At 48.0% G+C, this 27,960-nt stretch overlaps 1 protein-coding gene across 3 annotated transcripts; it reads right to left on the bottom strand.

Annotated features, from left to right (window-relative positions):
- Positions 1 to 8,409: 8,409 nt before the first annotated feature.
- On the bottom strand, positions 8,410 to 26,656 carry ABHD17A (abhydrolase domain containing 17A, depalmitoylase). Of its 3 annotated transcripts, none has more exons than XM_061601340.1 (5): positions 26,215 to 26,656; positions 17,186 to 17,775; positions 11,705 to 11,899; positions 10,500 to 10,679; positions 8,410 to 9,411 (listed from the first exon to the last, which is right to left on the bottom strand). In XM_061601340.1, exons 2-5 carry the CDS (start codon positions 17,497 to 17,499, stop codon positions 9,186 to 9,188), a joined length of 915 nt encoding a protein of 304 aa, XP_061457324.1. In that variant the 5' UTR covers positions 17,500 to 17,775; positions 26,215 to 26,656; the 3' UTR covers positions 8,410 to 9,185. The 3 variants fall into 3 exon arrangements, with proteins under 3 accessions (XP_061457324.1, XP_061457323.1, XP_061457325.1); XM_061601339.1 differs by lacking the exon at positions 26,215 to 26,656 and adding an exon at positions 21,424 to 21,833; XM_061601341.1 differs by lacking the exon at positions 26,215 to 26,656 and adding an exon at positions 21,217 to 21,385.
- Between the last annotated feature and the right edge of the window lie 1,304 nt (positions 26,657 to 27,960).

Here is a 27,960-nt window from a genome sequence, read left to right as displayed (position 1 = left end):
CAGATTTTTTTTAAAAAAAATCTACAATGGAACACAGTAAGCCTATGCTTTTGGTTCTTTAACCTGTAGAACAGGATACTAAACATTTTCTCCATCCCGTTGCACCTTGGCATGACCAACAAATGCACATTCTGCTTGGAAATAAAACTGCCGATTTCATAACTACTGTCGTATGAATCAAGGATGAGGCTGCGCTTGGAATACTGTGTCCATTTCTGGTTCCCTCCTCTCAAAAAGAGATACTTTAGAGCTGGAAAAGGTCCAGAAAAGGGCAGCCAGAATGATGAAGGGCAACTCTGCCACGAAGAAAGGTCACAGCATTTGGACCTTTTTAGTTTAGAGGAAAGGCAAGTGACGTGAGCGGCATGTACAAAATTATGCATGGCATGAAAAAAGTGGATAGACAGAAGATTTTCTCCCTCTCTCTAGAACCCAATGGAGTCAACCAATGAAGATGAATGTTGGAAGACTCAAAACAGAGGGCAGTATTCCATGCTAATCCTACTCAGAGTAGACCCAGTGCAGTTAATGAACATAACTGACATAGGTTTATTAATTTCAGTGGGTCTATTCTGAGTAGGACTTAGCTGAATACAACCCATACAAAAGAAAGCTCAAGCCCACCCTTTTTTTATATACATGAGGACTAGCGGCTTGATTTTTTTTAAAAAAGAAAAGGAGCTAAAACTCTCAGGAATTCGGAACAAGGAAGGACGACTTAACACAGCACATAGTTTTAAATTGTGGGATTGGCTTTCACAAGAGGTAGTGATGTCCAACCACTTTTAAACTGCCCAGAAAGCTTTGGCTATGGGGCGGTGTATAAATGTAATAAATAATAATAATAATAATAATAATAATAATAATAATAATAATAATAATAATGAAGGTGCCTTATCCCGAGTCAGACCCAGTATTGCCTACACAGACTGGCAGCGGCTGTCCAGGGTTTCAGGCAAGGAGTCTCTTGAGCCCTACCCAGAGATACTATCGGGGGATTGAACCTGGGGCCTTCTCCCTGCAGAGCAGACCCTCTGCCACTGAGCTACGTCCCTTTCCCCATCCTTGGATACATCCCACATTCTCTGTGCCATGGGGAAGGAGGGGGGGAGCTCCCACCTGAACTGCCTTACCATTGCCAGCATGTCTCCAGGCTCAGGAGGGTCCTTTCGGGCAGTGGCTGGGTGCCCCATCCTGCCTACCAATACCCAAGCAGGCTCTCTCACCGTCATCCTCTTCTTTCCAGACAGTGGGATCGGGGTCCGCCCGTGGTCCTTTTATGCTTTCGCCGTTCATGTGAGAAGCACGTGAAAAGCAGAAGGGAAGGAGGGTTGGGAGCGGGGATTGAAAATCCACTTAAGAGGACTTAATTTTTTTTCCCCTCGTAGTGGATGATGCTGTATCCCATGACCGGCCTGCAAGAGGTCTCATGATTTCAGTGCGCCAGGCCTAAAATTTCAAAGGGCCTTTTATTCTTTTTTCAGGGACCTCCAATCAGTCGGGCAACTTGCCCGTCAAACGAGGGCCATTGATGCCACCTCCGTTCAGGGGGCCGCGGAGGACTGGGCAAACCATCCCACCTTATGAGGGGATGGGTGGTAGAGCACCCGGTTGGCATGTAGAAGGTCCCACATTCAGTTCCTGGAATGTCCTCTGTCTGAAATGCTGTGGAAGTCATTGCCAATGCAGACAATATTAAGCGAGATGAACCTGTGATCTGATTCAGTATAAAGCAGTTTCCTCCCTTCCTTTTCAAAATCAGCTCTTTATTCAGGGCCATGAGGACTAGAATCTTCGTTTCTCTTTAGGGAAGGTTCATAGCTCAGTGGAACAGCACCCACTTTGCCTGCGGAAGGCCTCGGGTTCAACCCACAGCATCTCCGGACAGGGTTGGGAACATTTCCTGCCTAAAATCCTGGCGAGGTGCCACCAGGCAGCTTTTTTAAAGAGAGACCTTTTGGTTTAAAAATATTTAATAATGTTTTGTTTGTTGTTTTTAGATGTTTTATAAATGTTTTTAGTGTTTTTGTCATTTGCTTGCTGCCCTGGGCTCTTTCTGGGAGGAAAGGCGGTATACATATATATATTATATATAAAGATATTTATATTCACCTTAATAAATAATAGCAATAAACAATAAATAGTGAGCTAGATAGACCAATGATCTGCTTCTGTTTCCTGTTGCTGCTTCCATCAGCTCTTTATTCAGGACCATGAGGACTAGAGCCTTATTTTATCTTTTGGGGAAGGGCCCTGGCTCTGTGGGAGAGCACAAGCTTTGCACGCAGAAGGTCCCAGTTCCAGTCCCTGACATCTCCCCCTTCTGAAACCCTGGAGAGCCACTGCCAATCAGTGTGGGCTGAATTGAGCAAGATCGGCCAATGGTCTGAAGCAATATAGGACAGCTTAGCGCCCCATAAAATGGTGACTGCTAGAGGCCTATGCAGTATACATTCTTGTGGCCCTCCAGATGTTGTTGGAGAGAACTGATCGTTGCGGCATTCGAATTTTCGCATGACAGGTGGAACCACCAATCATTGCTGATCAAGCCCCAAAAGTTGTGAGGTGCATCTGGCCCGTTTAGTACGGGGCAGGGCCTATTTCAGCAGGTCAAGAAAACACAGAAAGACCTCTAGTCTAGAGATCGTCGCACCGAGGTCTCACTCACTGAAGGAGAATCTCTGATTGGCAGAGGATACTAATAAAACTTCGTCGCCCGGTTAGAAAACTGGGCATCATTTTAGGCGTTTCAGACTTTGCATTCCGTTCCACATTGAATGGAACTGGAGAAAGAGTGCCAGTTTCTTGTCGATTTGATAGGTTTCAGCACCTTGGACAGCTCCTTGAAAGTTGAGACTTAAACCCGGAGCAGATTCCACTGCCCCACTGACATAGAGCCGCAGGTTCCCCCGCCCCTGATCTGAGAAGCAGCAATATGTGCTGCATACAAGAGATGGAAGAATGCCTCGTTTTAGAAGAGGCACCCCCTCCAGAGAAAGAGGAATGCCTCTTCTAAAGAGCAGGGATGGGAAAGCCAGTATCCTTTCAGTGTTGCTGGACTCCAACTCCAATTAGCCCCATGGGCCACCATGGCCAATAGTCAGGGATGATGCGAGCTGCGGTCCAGCAACATCTGGAATGCCACAGGGTCCTCATCCCTACATGGAAGTCAGTCCTCCCTGGTAAGCCTGTTCAGGATTGCAGCCTTCAGCCATTTGCGGCAGCAAGTTCCACCAGCGATTGACGGCGTCCCAAAGGAAGGCTTCCTTTCCTTTGGCTTTTGAATCACCCTGAGTTGTGTTGTTATGGGATGGACAGACATTTCCCTTCCTCTCTCTCTAGGCTGTGCACGTTATACAAGTGTCCCTCTCACGCACACGCCTGAATCGTCAGCCCAGAATTGCTAGCATTTTTTTTGAGACAAAACATTATTAAGAAGATAAGAAGAGCCCTTCAGGATCAGGCCAAAAGGCGGCCCATTGAGTCCCGCATCCCGTTCTCCCAGTGGCCAGCCAATGGGATGCCCCAAAGCAGGACCTGAGTGCAAGAGCATTCAGAAGTAGACTGCTTCTGATACTGGAAGCAGTATATAGCCACCAGGACTAGCAGACAGATAACCTTATCAGAACATAAGAAGAGCGTGCTAAATCAGGCCAAAGGAGGCTCGCTGAGTCCAGCACCCTGTTCTCCCAAGATGCCCCCATGGGAAGAAAGCAGGATCTGAATGCAAGAGCAACTCTCCCTACTTGTGATTCCCAGCAACTGGGATTCAGAGGCATTTGCTGCCTCCAACAGTGGACCTTTGTGGCTAGTGGCCATTGATGACCTTATCCTCCCAATATTTGTGTTATCCTCTTTTGAGCTCCTCCAAGTTCAGCCATCGCTGCCTCTTGCGGGAGCGAATTCCCTACTTTAACTCTGTGCTGCTTGAAGAAGTCCTTTCTTTCCTCTGTCTTGAATCTTCCAATATCATAGAATCATAGTAGAGTTGGAAGGGGCCTGTAAGGCCATCCAGTCCAACCCCCTGCTCAAGGCAGGAATCCAAATCAAAGCATTCCCGACAGATGGCTGTCCAGCTGCCTCTTGAAGGACTCCAGTGTCGGAGAGCCCACTACCTCTCTAGGTAATTGGTTCCATTGTCTTATGGCTCTAACAGTTAGGAAGTTTTTTCCTGATGTCCAGTCGAAATCTGGCTTCCTGCAACTTGAGCCCATTATTCTGTGTCCTGCACTCTGGGACGATTGAGAAGAGATCTGGGCCCTCCTCTGTGTGGCAACCTTTCATGTACTTGAAGAGTGCTATCCTATCTCCCCTCAGTCTTCTCTTCTTCAGACTAAACACACCCACTTCTTTCAGTCTCTCCTCACAGGGCTTTGTTTCCAGTCCCCTGATCATCCTTGTTGCCCTCCTCTGAACCTGAAATATGCAGCTTCATTGGACATCCACCCATTCTAGTGTTGTGAGAGAGGGAGGAAAACATTTCTGTCCCCTTTCTCCATGCTGTGCATCGTTTTAAACACTTTTATCATGTCACCTCTGACTCGCCTTTCCTCTGAACTAAAAAGCCCCAAATGCTCCAAACTTTCCTCATTTTGGAGTCGCTCCACCCTCTTGACCATTTTGGTTGCCCTTTTCTGAACATTTCCCAGCTCTACAGTATCCCTTTTGGAGGACCAGAAAGGGACACGGTATCCCAAGCGCGGCCGCACTATAGATTTGTATAAATGGCATGAAGAATTGTCATGAATGCACAGCCCTCGTTTTTTTCCATAAACCGATGCATCGCTGCATCCCTTCCCGTGCTCCATCTGCCAATGTCCCCACACCCCAGTTTCCTGCAAACTTCAACCAGGAGCCCTTCTGCCTCTCTCCAGCAGGAAGTCGGCTGCTCTTAAGAGGATAAAAATATATATGTTTCTTTGGCTCAAACACACTGTATTCTCTCATAGGATTAAGGTCGCTCCAGGCTGATTTGCTAATCAGCTGATTTGCTAATCAAAGGCTGCTGGGAACAGCCACGTGCAGCGAGGCCACAGAAGAGGTCACAGAAGGGGGGGATGCTTGCAATGGCGTCCTTCTCAGGTCTGATTTTGGAGGGGTGGTTTAAAAAGGAGCTAGGCTTTTGGGGATGGAAAGAGACCATAATATGCCCCAATCCCTTTCTTCCTTCCTTCGGTTCACTCAGTCCTCCCATTTATATATCCCTCCAGTGCATGGATGAGGTTTAAGCCCACCACTCTCTTCACAACAACCCTGCAAGGGAGGTTGAGTGTGGGAGGGTGTGCGCCCAGCTCGAGGTCACCCAGTAAACTTCACGGACCAAAAGGGCACTGCAGCCCAGGTCCCCAAAGTCCTGGGGGCATTCAGCTATGATTAGGGACAGGCGAAAAATTCTGTTCAGTTTGCATTTGAAGCCAAATCTGTCAAACTTGCATTTTCCCGAAATACTGTTGAAACCGAAACATGGCCATCCTTCAAAATTGAATTTTGCAATGCCGTTTGCCAACCAATGTTTTCAAAAATGCATCTGTGAGGAGAGAGTGTGCATGCAAATAAATAAACAGACAAAAGCACATCATGCGATGAGAAATTGATGGCAAAACTGGGTACATTGCAACTTCCGGGAAGGATTGCTTCGCATGTGCCTGCCTCTGAGACGAGCTCTCGTCTCAGAGGAAGCTTTTTCAGTTTTAAAACCAGTCAAAAGGTTTTTTTTGACTGGTAAAAAATTTATCCCAGGCAAGGGAGAAATGAAGAGATCATCCACAAGCTTCGTTGTGTTTGTTGGGGGACTTGAATTCATTAGGATCCCCTATGAACGAAGGACCAGCCAGCAACGTCGGACGGAGCCAGGGAATTTCAAGCAAGCTCAAACTGATTAAGCGAGACGTTTTTCTTTTCTTCAAAGAAAAACAGATTGTAACAGGCAAGCATTCTATCTATCCTTATCTTTTGGCTTAAATTGCTGCAGTAAAAGAGATTTGTTAAAAGAATCACCAGTAAAGAATCCCTGGGTGAGTTATAACTTTTCTCTTTTATACACGGACGTAAGGCGGAAGGAAATCGAAATAGCTTATCTTTGTTTTTATTGCAAAAAGCTGGCCTGGAATTGAGCATTATAAAGATACAAACGGATGAGAGATATCTAATTTGAGGAGAAAATTTTTGATTTATATGAACTTTTGAGTTTTATATGTCTGGGACTATTTTTTCTGGTCTACTTCATTTTGACGAATCTGCTTGTTCTTTATGCCACTAACTATTTGGATGCTGTGAACTAAATTTGTTTTGCATTCTTGGACACATAAGAGATAAGGCAGTTTGTGCTGTCTACATTATGATGTCATCAGGTTTGGAATATTAACTCCTTTGTTGCTGGAAAAAGAAATAAATTGCTGTTTGCTTGGGAATAGTGCTATATTGGAAATTGAAGGTTTTTCTTTTCTTTTTGGTTTTAAAAATGACAATTAAGAAAGTGGCTGAGACCCTGGAAGTAAATATGTTTCAGAAAATAATGGATGAGATTGAGATAACGAAACAAAAACTGAGACATGGTAAACAAGAGATGAAAATTGAATTTGGCAAAATGAAGCAGGAGCTGAAAGAAATAGGGGATTTCATGAGAGAGGAGGTTGATGAGATCAAAGATATAACTAGACAAGCAATAGAAGAAAAAAGAAAAATTAAAGGGAAGATGCAAGTCCTGGAGATTGGAATAGATACATCAAATGTGGAACTGGAAAAAGATTTGGAGTTTATGGACCTTAGAGATAAAGATTACTGTTTGGAATTCAGCGTTGTCCCTGAAGAAATTGATGAAGATATCAGAGATAAAGCTATCAATGTTTCAAAAAAAATTCTGGACTGGAATGATGTGATGGAGCTTGAAATAGAGAAAATCTATAGAATTAATTACAGATATGTGACAATGGAAAAACTCTCAAGAGATGTGCTAGTGCATTTCGTAAAAAAGAGGAACAGTGATATGACTTTACAACAACATTTCAGTAACACATTCAGAATTGATGGCAAGGAAATATTTGTGAGGAAGGAAATTCCCATCAGACTCTTATTATATGACTATGACTATGACAGCAAGATCATTATGGATGTAAGGATGGAAGATGGAATTAATACTGATAATGGAAGAATGGCTATTGAAACTACTGGACCTAGCAGACTTGATGAGATGGATTAATCGACATGTTTATTTGGAGAAAAATCGATGGATATATTTCTCAAGGACTGGAAACCTCTCTTTGACTTTTTGCGGAAAGAATAAAGTGATGTTAATGAGATTTGATGATTAATTAAGATAACTACTGGAGGAAAGTGATTTTGTAATATATTAAGAGACAGGTTTGTTATATACTATAGACCTATAACTGATCTGCGACAAATCGGAAGTCAACATTTTATTTTATTGTATTAGATATTAATTTTGTTTTGTTTTGTTTTGTTTTTTGAAACTTTGAATAAAAATTAATGATAAAAAAAAAACTGGGTACGTTGCTCCGAGTTGCTTACAAAACAGAGACGTTTGCACTAAAACGTTGCTGACCTTTCCTGAGGATTTCTCTTTTAAATCGCCCGTTGCTGCAGAAATGTGCAGAACTGGGGGAAAAAAGAGAAACTGAGAGAATTTAAAATTGATAAACCTTTCCATCCCTGGCCACGATATAATTCTTGTTTTAAACAAGAAAGTGCATAGGAAGTCCCTGGATTAATTCCAGCCGGCAATGAGGAATGTGTAAGAACATCAGAAGAGGCCTGCAGCTAGATCAAGTCCATGGGGCCCCATCTATTCCAGCATCCTGTTCTCACAGTGATCACCTGGGTGCCCCCATGGATACTTCCTTGGTATTCAAAGGTATACTGCCTCCGACAGAGGAGGCAGTACGTAGAGATCATGTCTGGTGCGATTAAGGAGAATGTTTCCCTCCTCACAAGGAACCCTCATCGCTCTGCAACGGGGTCCGGCTCAAAGCTAGGGAACTCTAAGTGGGTCTGTAAGTAACAAGCAGGCCCTCTCCCAGACAGTAGGGGGCACATATCCAATCCATCAGAGATGACACGACAAAAAAGCAGTCCCCGCCTCCCCGTGAGCCACGCTACGAGAGGATCAAAGCACGGCGTATGTTAGTAAGGCTGCGCGGATCTTATAGGAGCCACACGGAAACGTTTTGATGCATACCAACGCATCTAAGCCTGACCTGCACCTCAGCGCCAGCCTTCCAACCACACCACCACCACCACCACCCCGCGCAGTACGGCACTCCCAATAACATTCCTTAGGAAACAAATCTAGATCTTGAAAACTTTTTATTTCATTTCCTCTGTTTTTCAAAAACGAACAGGCAGAGAACTTTTCACCCCCATACTTCCTCTCTCCCCCCCACCCACCCCCGACAAAACTGCCTGCATACTCAAGAGCAGAATTCAGGAATATGTGGACAGAGGAGGCAACATCCCCCGATTCATTGTGGTCAGTTTCAATCAGTTGTGTTGTAATTCACAATCACAGCCCTCCCACATACTTCCTGCTAAAATCCCTAAGATGGCCCCACCCTGACCCAGGAGAAACTGTCCTGAAGTCCTCCGGCCACTAGGTGGCGCTGTGGGCAGGGCACCAGAGACAGAGCAAGCCGTTTTAGCCGTCATGCATTTGAGTGCCTCCTCTGGCCTTGGTGCAACACAAGCGCTATTTCCCCCCCCCCTTCCCTAATGGCTTATTGCTATCACTGGGACGCACAGAGAGAGTTCAGAAAACAAGGATCCGAAAATGGAACTTTGGGGGGGGAGGGGAATGAACAGTGCCGTCTCAATGGAGGTGTCAAGGTTTTTTTTAAAAAAAAATCTGGAAAAACAGCAAGTCTTTTGGTGTCCTCTGTGCACTGTCACAGGGCAGGATACGTCAGTGTTAAAGATGGCAGCGGTTGTGAATGAGGCCCACCGGGAATGGAGTACAGAAAGCCGCTGAGAGAGACCCGACACCATCCTCCGGAGTTCAAACCTGTAACGGAGGGTCGGGGGCTGCTGTTGCTTCGGAGGACGGGGGCTGGCGCTTTCAGCTTTGGCGACATCCTAAAGCCGTGAGCCCCTCTTCCTCTTCTCTCCCCCCCCGGTCCGCAATGGAAGAGCTCATGGCTGCCACTGGAAGGAAGGACTACACGGGAAAGGCGTTTTCAGTTGTGTTGAGCGGCCAGATCGTGTGAGATGAATTTGCGCAGGCGTTCCAGGTACTGGCTGTAGAGTTCGATGTCATTGTGGCCGGCCCCCTCCACCCAGAGGGGCTCGACAGCCTTCGGGCAACGCTCGTAAAGGGCCAGGCCGTGCGAGAAGTCGATGACCTCGTCGTCCGTGCCATGGATGAAGAGAACGGGAGAGGTGATCCGGGATACTTTGTCTATACTGTGAAAGAGGAATGGGAGGGGGGGAAATAATGTGATAATATGTGATAAAAGTAAAAAGAATTTGTTATTATTTAGCATGCCTCTGTTTTGTTTCCTTATCCTGAGCCAGCCATCTAGCTCAGCTACTGGCCTGGTTCACACGAAACAGTAAACCACGGTTTGTTAAGCCTTAGTTTAATAAACCATGGTTTAGCGTAACATGTGAAACCAGCCCAGTGCCTTAAACTATGGGTGAGCTTGGGCCAGTCACGGCCTCTCAGCCTAACCTACCTCGCAGGGTTGTTGGGAGGATAAAATCGGGGGAGAAAGGAAAACCATGTTTGTACACCATGTTGAGCTCCTTGGAGGAAAGGTGGAATAGAAAAGTAATAAATAAATACCTTTTAAAAAATCTTTTTTAAAAAAATCCAATGCAGATCCAGTTATGAGAGTTTTATGTCTCTTATTTCATGCTGGTCATTGACCGTAATGATAAAGATTTGATTTGACTGGGATAAAGTCTCTACTTAAAAGCCTTGTTTGAAAGAGAAAGGTCTTAAAAAAGGGTTTCAAACATTTTTTTTTTTAAAAAAACATATTCAAAAGCAATTCCAACACAGTTGCAGACTGGGATAGGTCTCAACTTAAAAGGCTTGTTGAAAGAGGAAAGTCTTCAAAAGGCACCGAAAAGATAACAGAGATGGCGCCCGCCTAATATTTAAGGGGAGGGAATTCCACAGGGTAGATGCCACTACACTAAAGGTCCGTTTCCTATGTTGTGCAGAACGGACCTCCTGATAAGATGGTATCTGCAGGAGGCCCTCACCTGCAGAGCGCAGTGATCGGCTGGGTACATAAGGGGTAAGACATTGTATAAGTCATTTGGGGACCTTTGGGTATCAAGCCACTAATAAATCTAATTAATTAATTCACTTGATGCCACTGTGACATTGAGTGATGGACAGGTGAACAGCCCCATCCCCTCGACAAATTTGTCCTTCAGGCAGTAGGGGGAAATAAGTATCTAGCCTCGCCGGCCAGATCTTTTTCCCCGCCCTCGGATTTAGCCATGCCCCACCCCAGATGTGACTCAACCAGCGTTCTTACTTCGGGAAAGCGTCAAAGCAGTAAGTCTTCTTGGTCTCCGGGAAGGCGACGCGCATGCCCGACATCAGAGGTGAATGCAAGATGACGGCCGCGCACTCGTAGCGAGAGGCAAGGTCCACCGTAGGGACGGTCCCAATGCTTTGCCCGTACAGGATGATGTTCTCGGGGCTGATCCCATAGCTGGACGGTAGGCAGGAAGCGGGAGGTAGGAAAGGAAAAGTGTTGGAAGCTATTTTTGAGTTAATGTTCAGCCTGACTTCCACGTGTTTCCATCAGGGAAAGGAGAGACGGGGGCCTCAGGGCCTCTCTGCTGGTTCTGCTGGAAAACGAGGAACTTTTGGCTCCTTAAGACAAGGGCCATCACTCAGGCTGTCACTCACACACTTTGCACTCAGAAGGTAGGATCCGAGTTAGATGTACTCAGAGCAGACCCACTGAAATGAAGGGAGATGACTTAGATCCATTCATTTCAAGGGGTCTACCCTGAGTAGAATTTGGTTGGCTGCTACCCAGGAGCCTCCATGTTGACAGGCAGTCTACCTCTTGTTTCTAAAGTTGGGGGGCAAACAGGAGAGGAGGGCTGCGCTGTTCAGACTTTGCTTGGCCTCTGTGGGAAATCTGACCCATTAGTTATTGAAACCTGAGCACCATATAAAGTAAGGGTGTGGAACCTTTTTGGGGGTCAAGGGCCACATTACCTCGGTGGGAAGGTGTCGGGGGCCGCATGTGAGTTAGTGGGCAGAGCCAGGCTCACAGACAATCAAACACCTGTAAGACCAGTACACATCTATTTCCCATACAAACAAAAGCCTACATTTATTTCTGAGTAGCTCCACTCCATTGTCACCTTCCATTTTCTTCTTTGCAGATTTTTTTAAAAAGCTCTCTATCTGTCCTGGGTGTGCAAAAGGCAGAACGAGCTTAAGCAATCCGAAAGAAATGAACAGCTGGTCTACAAGTCTGCCTTCCACGTGCTCACAGCCTCAAAACGTAACATGCAATTGCATCCCAAATAACTGTATGTGTGCAATTGCAAAATGCATGAACAGGGTTTTGGGTTTTTTGTTTTGTTTCACATATTTATAAAGTCTACCTGTCTGCTGAGATCCTCTTCTTTGCTTTGATCTTATCGCCTGCGGGTTTGGTGGCCCCCCGATATAAAAGGATCTAAAATACTAAGCCACTGGGCCCCCTCTTCTCCTCACCGGGTGCGCAGCGCCTGCCAAGCTGCATCAACATCAGCGTAGAGGTTCTTCTCTGAGGGCTTCCCTGTGCTGACGCCGTAGCCCGAGTAGTCATAGGAGAAGATGTTGCAGCTGATGCGGGTTCCCAGGCTGATGTAGAAACTGCACATTTGACCCAGGTCCACGGCATTTCCATGCGAGAAGAGAACTGTGAACCTAGAGGAGAGGCAGGGGTTCAAAAAGAAAACGGCAGGGTCACGCCTGGTCTACACAAGCCAGCACTTTCTCTGGAGACCTGGATCTTCTTTAGCAGCCGCAACTTGGGCACCACCTTTTAAAAACTGTTGCATTTTCCCTGCAAAGAGAAAACTGGAAGTGCATTAAGGCTGCCCACACACCATCCGCTTAAAGCACATTTGTACCACATTCCTGCCTCCCTAAAGAATCCTGAGAACTGTAGTTTGTTAAGGGTGCTGGGAACTGTAGCTCTGTGAGAGGTAAAGTACTGTTCCCAAAATTCGTGGGTGTGGGTGGAATTGTACTTTAAAAGTATGGTGTGTACGCAGCCTTAAGAATGGGCTTCCTGTGCAATCTGATGCCACGTTTTCTTTATTTATGTATTAAATTTATATCTCCCCCCTTTTCCCAGAGGAGCCCAGAGCGTCATATGATGTCACACGCCCCCCCAGACGTTCCTCACAAACGTTCCTGAGCTAACCTGCCAAGTCAACAGACCTCGTAAAACACTGGCCTACCTTACAGGGTTGCTGAGTGCATTATGCTTTGAAGATTCTATCAAGGGCTAGAGGAGATGCTGAGTTATTTTGATCACAACAAGAGTTCTCTCCCCCTCTCCCCCCCCCGCTTCCTTCTCCCCAAAGGCAGAGAGGATTTACAGCTTGTCACAAAGAGGACAGAGGGATCCTCACAGCAGTTGCAAAGTCGACAGGAAATTCCAACCAGGGAACGCCCTTATCCGCAGCCGCCAGCCATTTGTCAAGCAGCGGAAACAGCTACAGAGCCAACATCTCCCGGACTGCCCTTCTCTGGCTGCCACGGTCATGTCCATGACCCCCCCTCCCCACCAGGCTGTCCATTACTGGGCCGGCCAGCACTCAGCTGAGTCCACAATACCCAAAACAGCAACAGTGGGACATCAGCGAAAGAGGCATGCCTGATTCTAGGAATGCTTTTAGAAGTGATCCTTTGGAGCAAGGAGGAGGCTGTCATTGCCTGGCGTGCCCAGGGTAGCTAGTCCCCAGCGGGGTAAAAAAAAAAAAAAAAGGCTCCTGTGCCTTTAAGAGTTGCACAGAAGGGAGACTTTTCGCCCTGTGCCGCTTCTCCTGTGACTGTACCTGTGTGTGTGTGAAGGTCCACACACAATGGGTTGTGTCCAACGTAAGGCCTGCCTCCTCAAAGCAGACCCTTTGAAATTAACGACCATGACTAACTTTACGCCCATTGATTTACAGTCGGTCTGCGCTGAGTAGAACTTAAGCCAAATCATGGATCCATTTAACTCAGTATCGTCTACACTGACAGGCAGCAGCTCCCCAAGGTTGCAGGCAGCATTCCCAGTCTTCCCTGGAGATGACGATTGAATCTGGGACCTTTTGCATCCAAAGCAGATGCTATGCAACTGAGCGGTAATCCTTCTCCAAAACATAAAGCAAGGTTCTAGTCCTCATGGTCCTGAATAACCAGCTGATTTAGATAGGAACAAAAGAAGCTGCCTTATACTGAGTTAGGCCATTGGCCCACCTAGCTCAGTACATTGACTGGCAACGGCTCCTCAGGATTTCAGGCAAGGAGGAGTCATTCCTGTGTCCTACCCAGAGATGCCGGGGATCAAAGCTGCGCTCCTACCAGGAGGAACGGCGGGATATAAACCAAATGATAAATAAATAAATAAAATCTCCTGAATGCAGAGCTGGTGCTCTACCACTTTTTCTGTGCTGCAGACTGATGTGTCTGTGCAAAATGCTGAACTACATTGACTATGATTAGAAACCTAGAATTGTTGAGTTGGAAGGGGCCTATAAGGCCATCAAGTCCAACCCCCTGCTCAATGCAGGAATCCAACTTAAAGCATCCCCGAGAGGTGGCTATCCAGCTGCCTCTTGAATGCCTCCAGTGTCGGAGAGCCCACCACCTTCCTAAGTCATTGGTTCCATTATCATACTGCTCTAACAGTTAGGACATTTTTCCTGAAGTTCAACTGAAATCTGGCTTCCTGTCACTTGAGCTCATTATTCCGTGTCTTGCACTCTGGGACGATCGAGAAGAGATCCTGGCCCTCCTCTGGCTGACAACTTTTCAAGGGCCTGAAGAGTGCTATCGCATCTCCCCTCAGTCTTCTCTTCTCCAGGCTAAACATGCCCAGTTCTTTCAGTCTCTCCTCACAGGGCTTTGTTTCCAGTCCTCTGATCATTCCTGTTGCCCTCCTCTGAACCCTTTTCCAGTTTTTCTGCATCCTTCTTAAAGTGCGGCGTCCAGAACTAACTGGATTCTTTTTGCACCTAGGCGGTTGGCAGGTTATGTATTGCCAGGAAAAGAACCCTCGTTGGCATATCATAATTTATATGCACTGATGCAAAATTGAGAAATAATGACTAGAATTTAACGAGAAAGAGATCTCAGCACACTGGGGAAGACAGCAAACGACCCACGCGCTGGTTCAGCTAAGTGTCAACGGGCAGCTTCAGTCTTCCAGTCCATACTTGGACTGGGTGGCCCTTCAAATAGAGGACTGTCCTCAGGAAGGCCTTCAAGGTCAAGGGCTGTCCTCTGCAAAGTAGGACACTGGGCCACCCAAGGCAGGAGTTATTGAGATGCATCCAACTAAGTTCTGCTCCGAGAAGACCCTCTGAAATGAATGGACCAAAGTTCAACGGTACTGCGCCTGTTTTCCATGCAGAAAGTCACTCCCCTAAAAAAACAACATCGGAGAGTTGGAAAAGGTTCAGAAAAGGGAAATGGGCGTGATCAAGGGGATGCAGCAACTGAGGAAAGGCTGCCGCATTTGGGGCTTTTTCGCTTACAGAAAAGGCGAGTCAGAGGCGACATGATAGAAGTGGATAAAATACGGCACGGCCTGGAGAAAGCAGATGGAGAAAAGTTTTTCTCCCTCTCGCATCACGCTAGAATTCGTGGACATCCGATGAAGCTGGACGTTGGGAGATTCAGGACACACACATAAAAAGGACTTCACGCATGCTCTGCCTCCCCGGTCAGAGGCAACAAGCTCCTGAACCCGAGTTGTTGGAAACCGCAGGAGGGGAGAGTTGCTCTTGCGCTCAGGTCCTGCTTGCGGGATTCCTTGTGCAGCAACTGGCCGGCCACTGTGCGAACAGGAGGCTGGACTAGATGCCCCCCCTTTGCCCCGATCCAATAGGACTCATCTTGTGTTCTCATCATGGAGGTTTGATGTACCAAAAGCTGTTATATGGAAGCTCCCTGTTCAAAGTTGATCTATTCTGGGTAAGCAGCCAAATCACAAGGCTGGATATCTGCAAGCAAGCACACACGCACATCCCACCCTTATCATTGGCTGCACCAGGCCCAAGATGAACAAACATGTGCCAGAGGCCAAGTTTCATTGGAGCATTTCCCCCCGCAGTTAAGCAAGTAATTCCTACCGCGTTCCTGATAGATTTGTGGAGGGGGAGGGCGGTAATCATAGGGGCTAGAGCAACACCCCCACCCCACCCCTGAGGACAAGTAACATGTCGGGCTTCTTAATTTAAAAACAAAAGGTGATCAAGAGGCGACATGGTAGAAGTGTAGAAAATGATGGAGAAAGGGGAGAGATAAATGTTTTCCTCTCGCCTAACATTAGAACTCGGGGACATATGATGAAGCTGAACGTTGGAAGGTTTAGGACAGACGAAGGAAGGCGTTCTTCATCCAGTGCAGAGTTAAACTATGGATTTCGCTCTCATGAGAGGCAGCAATGGCCACCAACCTGGAGGGCTTCAAAAGAGGGTTAGATAAACGCATGGAGGAGGAGGTGATGAATGGCTCCTGGCCACAACAGCCATGTTCTACCCCCACTGTCAGAGGCAGCATGCTCCTGAATATCAGTTGCCAGAGACTGCAAGAGGGGAGAGTGCTCTTGCGCTCAGGGCCTGCTCGGCAGCTTCCCAATGGGATCGCTGGTCGGCTACTGTGTGGACAGGATGCTGGACTAGAAGGGCCACTGGCCTGACCCAGCAGGCTCTTCTGATGTTCTTAAGGTCAGTCCCTAATGAGTTGGACAGTGAAAAAAGCGGCTAAGAGAAAAATCAACTCATTTGGAATGTGATGTTGGAGGAGAGCTTTGCGCATACCATGGACTGCGAAAAAGACAAATAATTGGGTGTCAGAACAAATTAAACCAGAACTGTCACTAGAAGCTAAAATGATGAAACTGAGGTTATCATACTTTGGACACATCATGAGAAGACACAATTCGCTAGAAAAGACAATAATGCTGGGAAAAACCGAAGGGAGTAGAAAAAGAGGAAGGCCAAACAAGAGGTGGATTGATTCCCTAAAGGAAGCCACAGACCTGAACTTACAAGATCTGAACAGGTGGTTTATAACAGATGCTACTGGGGGTCGCTGATTCGTAGGGTCGCCATAAGTTGTAATCGACTTGAAGGCACATAACAACAACTAATGACATCTCTACATAGGGCTGGGAGTGTCCTACTCTGCCTGAAGCCCTCCAGAATTGCTTCTTATGAGGTTGCCTCCAATGTACGCGCTGCTCATAGTAGACCCGTTGAAATGAAAAGGCATGGCTAGCTAAGATCCATTGATTTCAACAAAGCAGAATTTAGCTGGAAACAACGCTATGCTCCTGTTAGAGGACAAGTCTCTGCCCCAAGATGTTTGCAAATCTAGAAATCCAACACAGGGAAAAGAAAGTTATGCTTCCAATTACGCATATTAGGGTTTCGTCATGGTAGGACAGAGGAACTAGGGGATTAACCATTATGGGGTGTGTGCGAAGAATATGAAGTTTAGCGCCACACCCAAAAATCTCTCCCACCTTTGGTCGATCAAATGGAACAACCAGGCAGCACATGATTTGTACCCCCCGCCCCCTGGGGAAAGAACCTGCTGACTGTCAAGGATCAGCTCGGGATTCAGGACCCTGAAGCAAATTCCCCTAAGAGAAGGGGGAGATGGTGACCTATTGCTCTGCGTCCAAGTCCAGGACAACTGAACTGCCGTCTCTCCAACGACACTGCCCGTCTGGGCTCAACCATGGGCTCAAGTTTCAGGAAGCCAGATTTCGACTGAACATCAGGAAAACCTTCCTAACTGTTAGAGCCATACGACAATGGAACCAATTACCTAGAGAGGTAGTGGGCTCTCCAACACTGGAGGCATTCAAGAGCAGCAGGACAGCTGTCTGGTTTGATTTGGATTCCTGCATTGAGCAGGGGGTTGGATTGGATAGCCTTATAGGCCCCTTCCAACTCTACTATTCTATGATTCCCCGAACCGGCTCACCTGGCTCCAGGAACGCAGCGGACGTACATGCAGCTGATATGGTTCCCTCGACTGCTCTTGGTAAGAAACACCTCAATGGTATCCAGCTCCCGTTGGGCATACTGGAAATCGGCCCGGTCCGTTAAGTGGAGTTTCCAGCGGGTCATGACCCCGCTGCGAGGAGAGACATTGCCCGAGCCCCCAACGGGATCCGGCTCTGGGACAATGGTATATGTGGGCTCCGGGGGTAGGAAGGCGAGCTTGGCGGCAATCCGGCCCGGGCATGGGGGACAGCAGAAAAGGCAACACAGTTCGCTCACCGTTAGCCCGTTCATGGTGGCCAACGGTGTAGGACGGGAGAGAGCGTCAGTAGATTTCAGGGAAAATGGGAAGTGGAGAATGAATCCCAAACGAGCAAAACAATCCAAATTTTTTAAAAATCAGACAATCCAACCACAGTCAGGAAAACGTTTTAGCCTCTCGCGAGACAGAGGAAGCCTTTATGACATGTCCGCTCTGAAGAATCATGATAGGGGTCTCCTGCATTCCGGCATAGGGGCTGAAGATTCCAAAGAGTCTGTACTAGATACGAGCTTCATTTTACGAGAGTCCTAAAAACCGGGGAGGGGGGAAATAGGTGTTAAAACAACACACACAGCCTGTTATGTGAAATGTATCATAAGGCACACTGACCCAGTCATTTTAATGCAGCATTAATTGTACATTTTATTATTATTTTTTCTTTAATTTGCTCACCAAGTCTGCAATCTTTTGTATTTAGGGACACTTCCAGACTGTCACTTTGTTTTGAGTGGGATTCAATCACACCCCGGGCAAGTTCAGGTTGCACAACGATAAGCCGGTTGGGGGGATCTTAAGCAACAAACCTGCCCCCTCCCCAAAAAAGATTAGACTTGTTAACGATAAGGACAGTAATGGGGGGGGAAATGCACCGTAAAGTGTGGGATAATGTTTGCTTTGGTGCAGCAGCATCTAACCTCTCCGTGAACAAATCAGAATGAGTGCTCATGACATGGCCAACGTCGTCTAATCTCTCTGCCGGCAAACCAGGATGAAAGCTCAACAAAGATGTTGTCTGGAAGTGTCCTCTTTCATTGTATTTAATTGTGCCTCACTACAGTAGCTTTTAGGCTGTGAAGCAGTTTCTAAATCTGCAAAGAAACAAGTATGTATTTGTTTGCTGAAGGGAAGCCACCTCACAATGGCCATGTCTATTTAATGCCCTTTGTGAGACGGCTTTCCTACAGCAAAGCCTTTAAGATTTAGGAACCTAGGAAGCCGATTTATACTGAGTCAGACCTTGATCCATCCAGCTCTGACTGGCAGCAGGGTTTGAGACAGGGGTCCTTGCCAGCCCTCCCTGGAGATGTCATCGGGGATTAAATGTAGGACCTTCTGCATGCAAAGCAGGTGCTCTGCCACTGAACTATGATCCTTCCCCTAAAGATAAACTAAGATTCCAGTCCTCATGATTCTGATTAAAATAGGATCGCAGGAAGCTGCCTTCTACTGAGTCAGACCACTGGTCCACTGTCTACTGAGCTATGGCCCTTTCCTTAGAGGTTTGCTTTGTTAAATGTTTACAGTCGTTCAGAAGAGTTCGAAATTGCATTTTACGGCTTCCGTCATCGCAAACCTCCTTAGGATCAATCGATGGAGGGCGGTAGGGAGGGGTGAGAATTTTGATTCCGTTCGCATTTCAAGCAGAATTGATGAAATTCGCAATTTCCAAAACAATATGAGAATCGAGACACAGTCATCCTTCGAGATTCGCATTGATTAGAATGTTGGGATGCAGTTTGCCAACTAAACAACATTCACCAAAAATGCATATATTCGGAGAAAGTGTGCATAAGAAATGAATACGTGGGTGAAAATAATGTGCAATAAGGCATGAGATTATGAGAAACGGCTTGCAAAAAATGTGTTTATTTGGAGAAATTTGCACTAAAACGGTGGAGAATTTTCATGAGGATGTTTTTTTTAAAAAAATATCCGCAGATTGCTGTAGAAATGTAGAGAACCGAAGTTAACATTGGAAAAGTGAGAGAACTGACAGATCTTTCCATCCCTAGAGGGCGGTTACAAACAAGTCAAAACCATCAGCTTGCAGGTTCAAAACAACAGCAGCAACACAACGCAAAATTAAATAAAAACAGAAGATCCAAGTGATGAAACAAATGAGGAGGAAAACGTACGATCCCAGCAAGAGCAAAGCAACTTCCAAAGACAGGAATATCGCAAAAGGGCCATGGGTTTCCGCCGGGCTGCAATGCATCCTTGAACTCAGATCATGCCTCGCCCGTGGCAGGGTGGAGGACAGAGATGGGTGTGCACGTGTACAAATCTCTGACTTCTGTGTGGCTGCAATGAAGCCTGCAAGACAAAGGCTGGATCCATCAGGATCTCTGAGGACCAGCAGAGGAAAACCGCATCAACGATGGCTATGTTCCATGTCCCCTGACAGAGACAGTAAACGATTCTGGATGCCAGTTGCTGGGAATCACAAGTGAGGCTGTTGCACTTAGGTCCCACCTTGTGGAGTTTCCTTTCGGGGCATCCGGTTGGCCACTGTGAGAACAGGACGCTGGACTAGATGGGCCCCTCTTGGCCGATCCAGTCGCACGGCTCCTCCGAACTTCATAGAATAATAAAACAGTAGAGTTGGAAGGGGCCTATAAGGCCATCCAGTCCAACCCCCTGCTCAATGCAGGAATCCAAATCAAAGCATTCCCGACAGGTGGCCTCTTGAAGGTCTCCAGTGTCGGAGAGCCCACCACCTCTCTGGGTACTTTGGTGGGAAGCTGCCGAAACGGGCCTTCCAGCTGATCTTAGCGCTCCTAGGTTTGTGGAGGTGGCCAATTGCATTGCTGCCTTTGAACAGCTAAAGGGGAACCTCCACTTGCTGAAGCAGTCTACGTCTGAAAACCAGAGAGGAACATAGGAAATGGCCTAATGATGAGATGGACCTTTGGGGGTCTCTATTGTCTGTTGTGACAAGCAGCAGTTCTCCAGGGTTATTCTCTCCCAGCCCTCCCTGCAGACGCCAAGGATTTTACCTCGGATCTTTGCCACGCAATGTATGTGCTCTGCCGCTGAGCTATAGCCTGTAGAAGACTGAGCTAGATCGACCAGGGGCCTGGATTGGTCAAAGGCAGCTTCTGATGTCCCTGGGCCCTGCTTGCGAGCATCACGTTGGGGGCATCTGTTTGGCCGCCGATACCGAAAGGGTGGGGTGTAAATTTAATAAGTAATAAAGAAACAGAATGCTTGCTCTGTCCTTTCACTTCTGTGGGTCCCCTCTGAGTAGGAGTAAAAATGGAGTGGGGGGAGAAAAGACTCAGGAAGGCGACCCCCTCCCCAAACGTCAAACATGCAATAGACAGAACAGGCTTTGCACACAAAAGGTCTTTGAACGCTGCCAGTCAGTGTCGACAGCTCTGAGCGAGATACCAAAAGGCCTCTTCCAAGCTCCTATTTAAATCAACCCGTCAAGTTTGGCACCTTGAGGACTGGCACCTTGCTTAATTTGTAGGGGAAGGGCCCGTCGCTACATCGTTTGCAGGCAGAGGGTCCCCGGCCCTCACCTCAGCATCTCCAATGGGGTTGGGAGAGACCCCCCAGTCGGAATCCCTGGACAGTTGCTGCCGGTCAGTGTGAGCCATACTGTGCTAGATGGGCCAATGGTCTGACTCGGTTATAAGGCAGCTTCCTATTTAAATTACCAATTTTATTGGGCCTCCACGAGGACTAGAATCTTACTTTACTAGCAAGGAAAGAGCCATACCGTTGCTGTCTGACCAGGTAAAGGCACTTCCTAGGCCCCTGAGGGCAGCCCAACCGTCCCCTCAAGAGGGAAGAGAAGATGACTTGCCAACCAGACAAACAGATCAAATCAGTGACTTTTCACCTTTTGGGGGGCTGGGGACCCCTTGGAGGCTCTGACGAAAGCTATGGACCCCCCTAAATCTACAAACACAATTCATTTTATTAAACTGGAAATTGATTTTAAGAAATTGCACCCGGCTCACCCACGGGGTCCACGGGCCACAGGTGAGGTACCCCTGGATGAAACGCAGACGGGAAGAGAGCCGGGACGGGCGCAAAGCGAAACTTAGGCTGGCCCCGGCTGCTCGCCACCAAACGTTGACAAAGGGGGTGACAGCCAAGATCCACGTCCCCGAGGCCAAGAGGCGACGGCATTCCCCCACCCCCGGCCCCTCAGCCCCGGTAATCACCAGCACAATGCCTCCCCTCTCCAAATCCCGAGGGGACGCGTCGCGAAAGTTGGATCCGGACGCTGGGGCGCAAAGACGGGCAGCTGGAGGCGGGCGCCTCCCGTCCTCGTTCTTGCCGTCTGGCTTTCTCCCTGCTGCGGTGGTGGCGCCGCCGCCGTTCCGCTCTAGCCGCCCAGCACCGGCCCGGCCCCAATCCGCCGCCTCTGGGGCCCCGGCAGGGAGCCACAACCGGCTTCCCTCGACGACGCGCTCCGCATTACGCGCCCCCGGGGCCTGCAAGTGGGGGACGAAACCGCCGCTGTTGCTAGCTCGCTAGCTGGCAGGCGGGCTGCGCCTTCCCTCCGGCGCCTCCTCCTCCTCCTCCTCCCGAGAAGGCGGATATGACAGCGACGACAGCCGCACTGGAAATGACGACGGAGCGGCGGGAGGAGCCGAGGGAGGGAGAGCTTGCGTCCTCCTCCTCCTCCCGACACAGGAGCGATCCGTTCCCACGCTTGGCTTGGAAGGCTTCCAGGGAACCCAAAAGCAGCAGAGGAGTCTGCCCGATGCGTCTCTGCATGACTCTCTTTCTGGGAAATTCGGAAGGGCCTTAGCTCAGTGGGCAGAGCGCCTGCTTTACACACAGCAGGCATTAGGTGCCACCCCCTTTGGCATCTCCAGGGAGGGCTGGGGAAGACTTCCCACCTGGAAGCCTAAAGAGCTGCTGCCAGTCAGTGTGTGGCCAGTATTGAGTTTGAAGGCCCAATGGTCTGACTCAATGTAAAGTAGCTTCCTATGAAAATCAGCCCTTTTATTCACCACCATGAGGACCAGAACCTTTGTCTTTAAACTCAGCCCTTTATTCACAAGTACGAGGACTAGAATCTTCATCTTTTGGGGAAGGACCACAGCACAGTGGCAGAGTGCCTGCACTGCGCTCTTAAGGTCCCCGGTTCGAAAGCCAGCATCTCCAGGTACGGCTGGGAATGTTCCCTGCCTGCAACCCTGCCGCTGCACTGCCTGTCAGTGTCGACAATACTGAGCTAGGTTGGACCACTGGATCTGACTCACTCTAAGGCAGTTTTCTGGTAGAGCCTGTATAGAGGAAGAGTGGAGGGCTCAGGCCCCATCTAAAATGTAAATGTACTGCCTTCAAGTCGGTGCCGACTTATGGCGACCCTATGAATAGGGTTTTCATGAGGCTGAGAGGCAGTGACTGGCCCAAAGTCACCCAGCAAGCTTCATGACTATGTGGGGATTCGAACCCTGGTCTCCCAGGTCATTGTCTAACACCTTAACCGCTACACCACACTGGCTCTCCAGGCCCCAACTGCACTAAAGCAGTATTGCAGCACCATAAACAGTCATGGCTTTCCCTCAGAAGGAACTCCAGCTTGTGAAGGGTGCTGAGAGTCATTTGGAGACCTCTGTTCACAATTTTATTCACTGCACTGATATCCCACCTCCCAGAGCCACAGTTGCCAGCGTGGTTTAACAAGCAACCCCTCTTCCTTCTTCAGTCAATCATAAGCTGATGCTTTTGAACCCCCTCCCCCCCTAACTCCTGAGGAGTTAGACCAGTTCAGACCTCACTGTGTTTATGTGAAGTCAGGATTCTTTTTCTTTGTGGCTGGAAAAACTGCCCGACAAGCCGAGGCCCAACAGGTAAAGCTTAACCCTTCTCCGCTTTTGAAAGCTGAAGCAAAATACATCTCCCCTTTCACCAGCAGGTGGCAGTGGCGGATCACAACTGGCCTTGCTCTTCCTTAGACGGCCAGACGTAAAAGCTATTTGGGTCTTTTTGAAAGGGGGGAGGAGAATATTTATTTTTATTTATTTATTTAATTTAATTTATATACCGCCCTAAGCCAAAAAGGCTCTCTGGGTGGTGTACATAGAGGATAAACAAGAAAATATATGAATAGAACAAATATAAGAAAATCAAAAAGCAAAACAAACAAAGAACAAAAACCAAACAACATCAGAATATACCAGTAATGAAATACTGTTTTAAAATACACTATAAAACATTTTTTTAAAAAATAGAATATTTAAAATTTTTTAAAATGCCTGGGAGTATAAAAAGGTTTTCACCTGGCGCCGAAAAGATAGCAGCGTCGGCGCCAGGCGTACCTCATCGGGGAGACTATTCCACAATTCGGGGGCCACCACCGAAAAGGCCCTGGATCTAGTCACCGCCCTCCGAGCTTCTCGATGTGATGGCACTCGGAGGAGGGCCTTAGATGTCGAGCGCAGTGTACGGGTAGTTTCATATTGGGAGAGGCATTCCACCAGGTATTGCGGTCCCATGCCGTGTAGGGCTTTATAGGTCAAAACCAGCACTTTGAATTTAGCCCGGAAACAAATAGGAAGCCAGTGCAGATGGGCCAGAACAGGTGTTATATGAGCGGACCGTCTGGTCCACGTCAATAGACTGGCCGCTGCATTCTGGACTAACTGTAGTTTCCGAACTATCTTCAAGGGCAGCCCAATGTAGAGCGCATTGCAGTAGTCCAACCTAGAAGTTACCACAGCGTGAACAACTGAGGCGAGGTCATCACTGTCCAGATAGGGATGTAGCTGGGCTACCAATCGAAGATGGTAGAAAGCGTTCCGTGCCACCGAGGCCACCTGGGCCTCGAGAGACAAGGAAGGATCGAAAAGAACTCCCAAGCTACGAACCTGTTCCTTCAAGGGGAGTGTAACCCCATCAAGAACAGGATGAACATCCTCCATCTGGTCAGTGAAGGCACTCACCAGCAGCGTCTCGGTCTTGTCTGGATTGAGCTTCAGTTTATTAGCCCCCATCCAGTCCATTATCACGGTCAGGCAACGGTTTAGTACGTTAACAGCCTCACCTGAAGAGGATGAAAAGGAGAAATAGAGCTGCGTGTCATCAGCATACTGATGACAATGCACCTCAAAACTCCTGATGACCGTACCCAGCGGCTGCATGTAGATGTTGAAAAGCATGGGGGACAGTACCGATCCCTGCGGGACTCCACAACGGAGAGTCCAGGGTGTCGAGCAGTGTTCCCCAAGCACTACCTTCTGGTGACGACCCATCAAGTAGGAGCAGAGCCACTGTCAAGCAGTACCCCCGACTCCCAACTCCGTGAGTCTCCCCAGAAGGATACCATGGTCGATGGTATCAAAAGCCGCTGAGAGATCAAGGAGAATCAACAGAGTCACACTCCCCCTGTCCCTCTCCCGACAGAGGTCATCATACAGGGCGACCAAGGCTGTTTCGGTGCCAAAACCGGGCCTAAAACCGGATTGAAATGGATCAAGATAATCAGTGTCATCCAAGAGCCCCTGGAGCTGGCCAGCAACCACCCGTTCCAGGACCTTGCCCAGGAACGGAACATTCGCCACAGGTCTATAGTTGTTCAGGTTATCTGGGTCCAAGGAGGGTTTCTTCAGGAGTGGTCTCACCACCGCCTCTTTTAGGCAGTCAGGGACCACTCCCTCTCTTAAAGAGGCATTTATTACCTCCTTGGCCCAGTCGGCGGTTCCGGACCTGCTAGCTTTCACCAGCCAAGAGGGGCAAGGGTCCAGAACAGATGTGGTCGCCCGCACCAGTCTAAGGATCTTGTCAACATCCTCGAGCTGCACCGACTGGAACTCATCCAATAAATGGGGACAAGACCGTGCTCTGGATGCTTCATTAGGACCAACTGCTATAATATTGGAGTCTAAGTCCCGACAAATGCAAGCGATCTTATCTTGAAAATATGAGACATCACTGTTGTGTGACCTCTGACCACCCACCCACCCATCCTCAGAGCTAAAAGGTTGCCCCCTCCTCTTGTGATGCAGTGGTTAGACAAGGACCTGGGAGACCAGGGGTCGACTCCTGACTCAGCCGTGAAGTTTACTGGGTGACCTTGGGCCAGTCACTGTCTCTCAGCCTATCCTGCTTCACAGGGTCGTTGTGAGGATAAAATCAGGAAGGAGAGAAGTGTGTTTGTACGCCACCCTCTCAAGCCCCTCCAAGGAAAGGTGGGCCATAAATATAATAATAATAATGTATCCAACTACACAGAGTAGACCCCTTGAAATTAATGGACCTTAGTTATGTCCATTAAGAACATCAGAAGCGCCTGCTGGATCGGACCAGTGGCCCATCTAGTCCAGCGTCCAGTCCTCACAATGGCAACTAGTTGCCCATGGGAAACCTTCAATCGGGACCTGAGCGCAAGAGCACACTCCCCTTCTGCGGTTACCAGCAACCGGTATTTGGGAGCGTCCTGCTTCTGACTAGTGGCTAGTAGCCTTCAATAGCCTTATTCTCCTCCATGAATTTGTCTGATCCTCTTTTAAAGCTACCGCTGCCTCTTGTGGGAGCAAATCCCATAATTTAGCTAAGCGCTGCAGGAAGGAGGATTTTCTTTGGTCTGTCCTGAATTTTCCAGCGTTCAGCTTCATTGGATGCCCACGAGTTCTAGTGTTATGCGAGAGCGAGAAGAACATTTCGCTGTCCACTTTCTCCACGCCGCACATCATTTTCTACACTTCTACCATGTCGCCTCCTGCTCGCCTTTTTTTTATTAAATTAAAAAGCTCCACATGTTACTTGTCCTCAGGGGTGGGGTGGGGGTGTTGCTCTAGCCCCTATGATTACCACCCCCTCCCTCCACAAATCTATCCAGAACGCTGTAGGAATTACTTGCTTAACTGCAGGGGGAAAGGCTCCAATGAAACATGGTCTCTAGCACATGTTTGTTCATCTTGGGCCTGGTGCAGCCAGAGATAAGGGTGGAGTGCACGCATGTGTTTGTAGATTTCCAGCTTTGTGATTTGGCTACTCACCCTGAGCAGATCAACTTTGAACAGGGAGCAAGAGCAACGCTCCCCTCCTGCGGTTTCCGGCAACTTGTGTTCAGGAGCATGATGCCTCTGACCAGGGAGGCAGAGCATGCTTGAAGAAGTTCTTTTTGTGTGCGTGTCCTCAATCTCCCAATGTTCAGGCAGAATGGAAACAAACAGATTTAGCCATCTCTATTTAGGAGATAAGGTCCTCTGTGGCGCAGAGTGGTAAGCGGCGGTAACGCAGCCGAAGCTCTGCTCATGGCCGGAGTTCGATTCCAACGGAAGGAGGAAGCCGAATCTCCGGTAAAAGGGGTCGAGGTCCACTCAGCCTTCCATCGGTCGGTAAAATGAGTACCCGGCATATGCTTGGGGGCTAAAAAAAGGCCAGGGAAGGAACTGGCAATCCCACCCCATATAAAGTAAAGTTTACTTCTGCCTAGTAAACTTCGCAAGACGTCACCCTAAGAGTCACAAACGACTTGCACTATAAGTGCGGGGACACCTTTACCTTTTTATTTAGGAGATGTGTCCGACTTTACAGAGGACAGTCCTCGATTTGAAGGGCTTTCAGAGGACAGTCCTCTTATCTTCATGGGTGGGGAACCTTTTCCAACCCATAGGCCACATTCACTGTAGTCCTTTCTGCTAACTGTACAAGATTCCAGTCCTCATGGTTCTGAAAAAAAGAGCTGTTAACATGGGAAGTGGCTTTATATTGAGCCAGACCCATCTGTCTGTCTAGCTCAGTACAGTCCGCAGTACCTGGCAGCAGCTGTCCAGGGCTAGAAATGTGAATTTTTAACTTCCTACACACACTCACTTGCACACTCCCCTCTCTCTCCTCCATCGAGGCAATCCAGAGTCATGATCAGAGTTCAAGGCCACTGAGGGGTGTGGCCTGAAGAAAGAGGATGTGGCTACTGATAGGGACGGAAGGTTCTGTCCGTTTCAGTCCTCTCAGTCTCTCATTTCTCCAACTTTAAATTCAGCTCACTTTAAATTCAGCAATTTGCATTTTAAAAACAACCCACGTGAAAATTCACCAGCTTTTCAGTGCGAATTTCTCCTAACGTCGGCAGTTTTGACTAACATACACATCCCTGCAGGGAATTTCTCCTGAAACAATGCATTCACGCATATTCTTTCCACTCATATTCATGCTGATGTACACGTCCCCCTAATGAACGCATTTTCGTAAGTGTCGTTTGGTTGGCGAGCTGCGTCGCAAAATTCGACTAAGTGCAAATCTCAAAGGATGGCTGCAGGTTGGCTTTCATGTTGTCTCACTCGTTAAACGCAAACTGAATTGAATTTCTTCCCACAGCCCTACTGGCCAGAGTGGGGTGTGGCCGAAGGAGATCCCCTAGGGCCGGACAGGGAGCCACAGAGGAGTACATTTTTGCAAAGTTGTCAGTCATCAGGATTGGGCAGCCTCCAGCCTCTGTGACATGTGCGTGTGTGGCACATCATGTCTCAAATGCACACGCATGTAAATAAATGCATGCACAGGAACACATGATGGTGTCAGCATTCCGCCCAGCGTCAAGGGTCCCGTCAAGAGTTTTGGGAATGTTTCTGATTGGGAAATTGCAATGTTCTTCCGATGCATTATTTACTGAACTTGAGCATTCTGCTTCTGATAGGCTGTAAACCACCCTGTGGTCTCTGCTGAAAGGCAGTCTATGATAATAATAATAATAACAACAACAACAGCAGCAGCAGCAGCAGCAACAACAACAACAACAC

Source organism: Rhineura floridana, chromosome 18 (assembly GCF_030035675.1).
Source record: "Rhineura floridana isolate rRhiFlo1 chromosome 18, rRhiFlo1.hap2, whole genome shotgun sequence".
Lineage (NCBI taxonomy): Eukaryota > Metazoa > Chordata > Lepidosauria > Squamata > Rhineuridae > Rhineura > Rhineura floridana.
The sequence above is the reverse complement of the archived record's forward strand: the minus strand, read 5'-3'. Positions and strand labels throughout refer to the sequence as shown.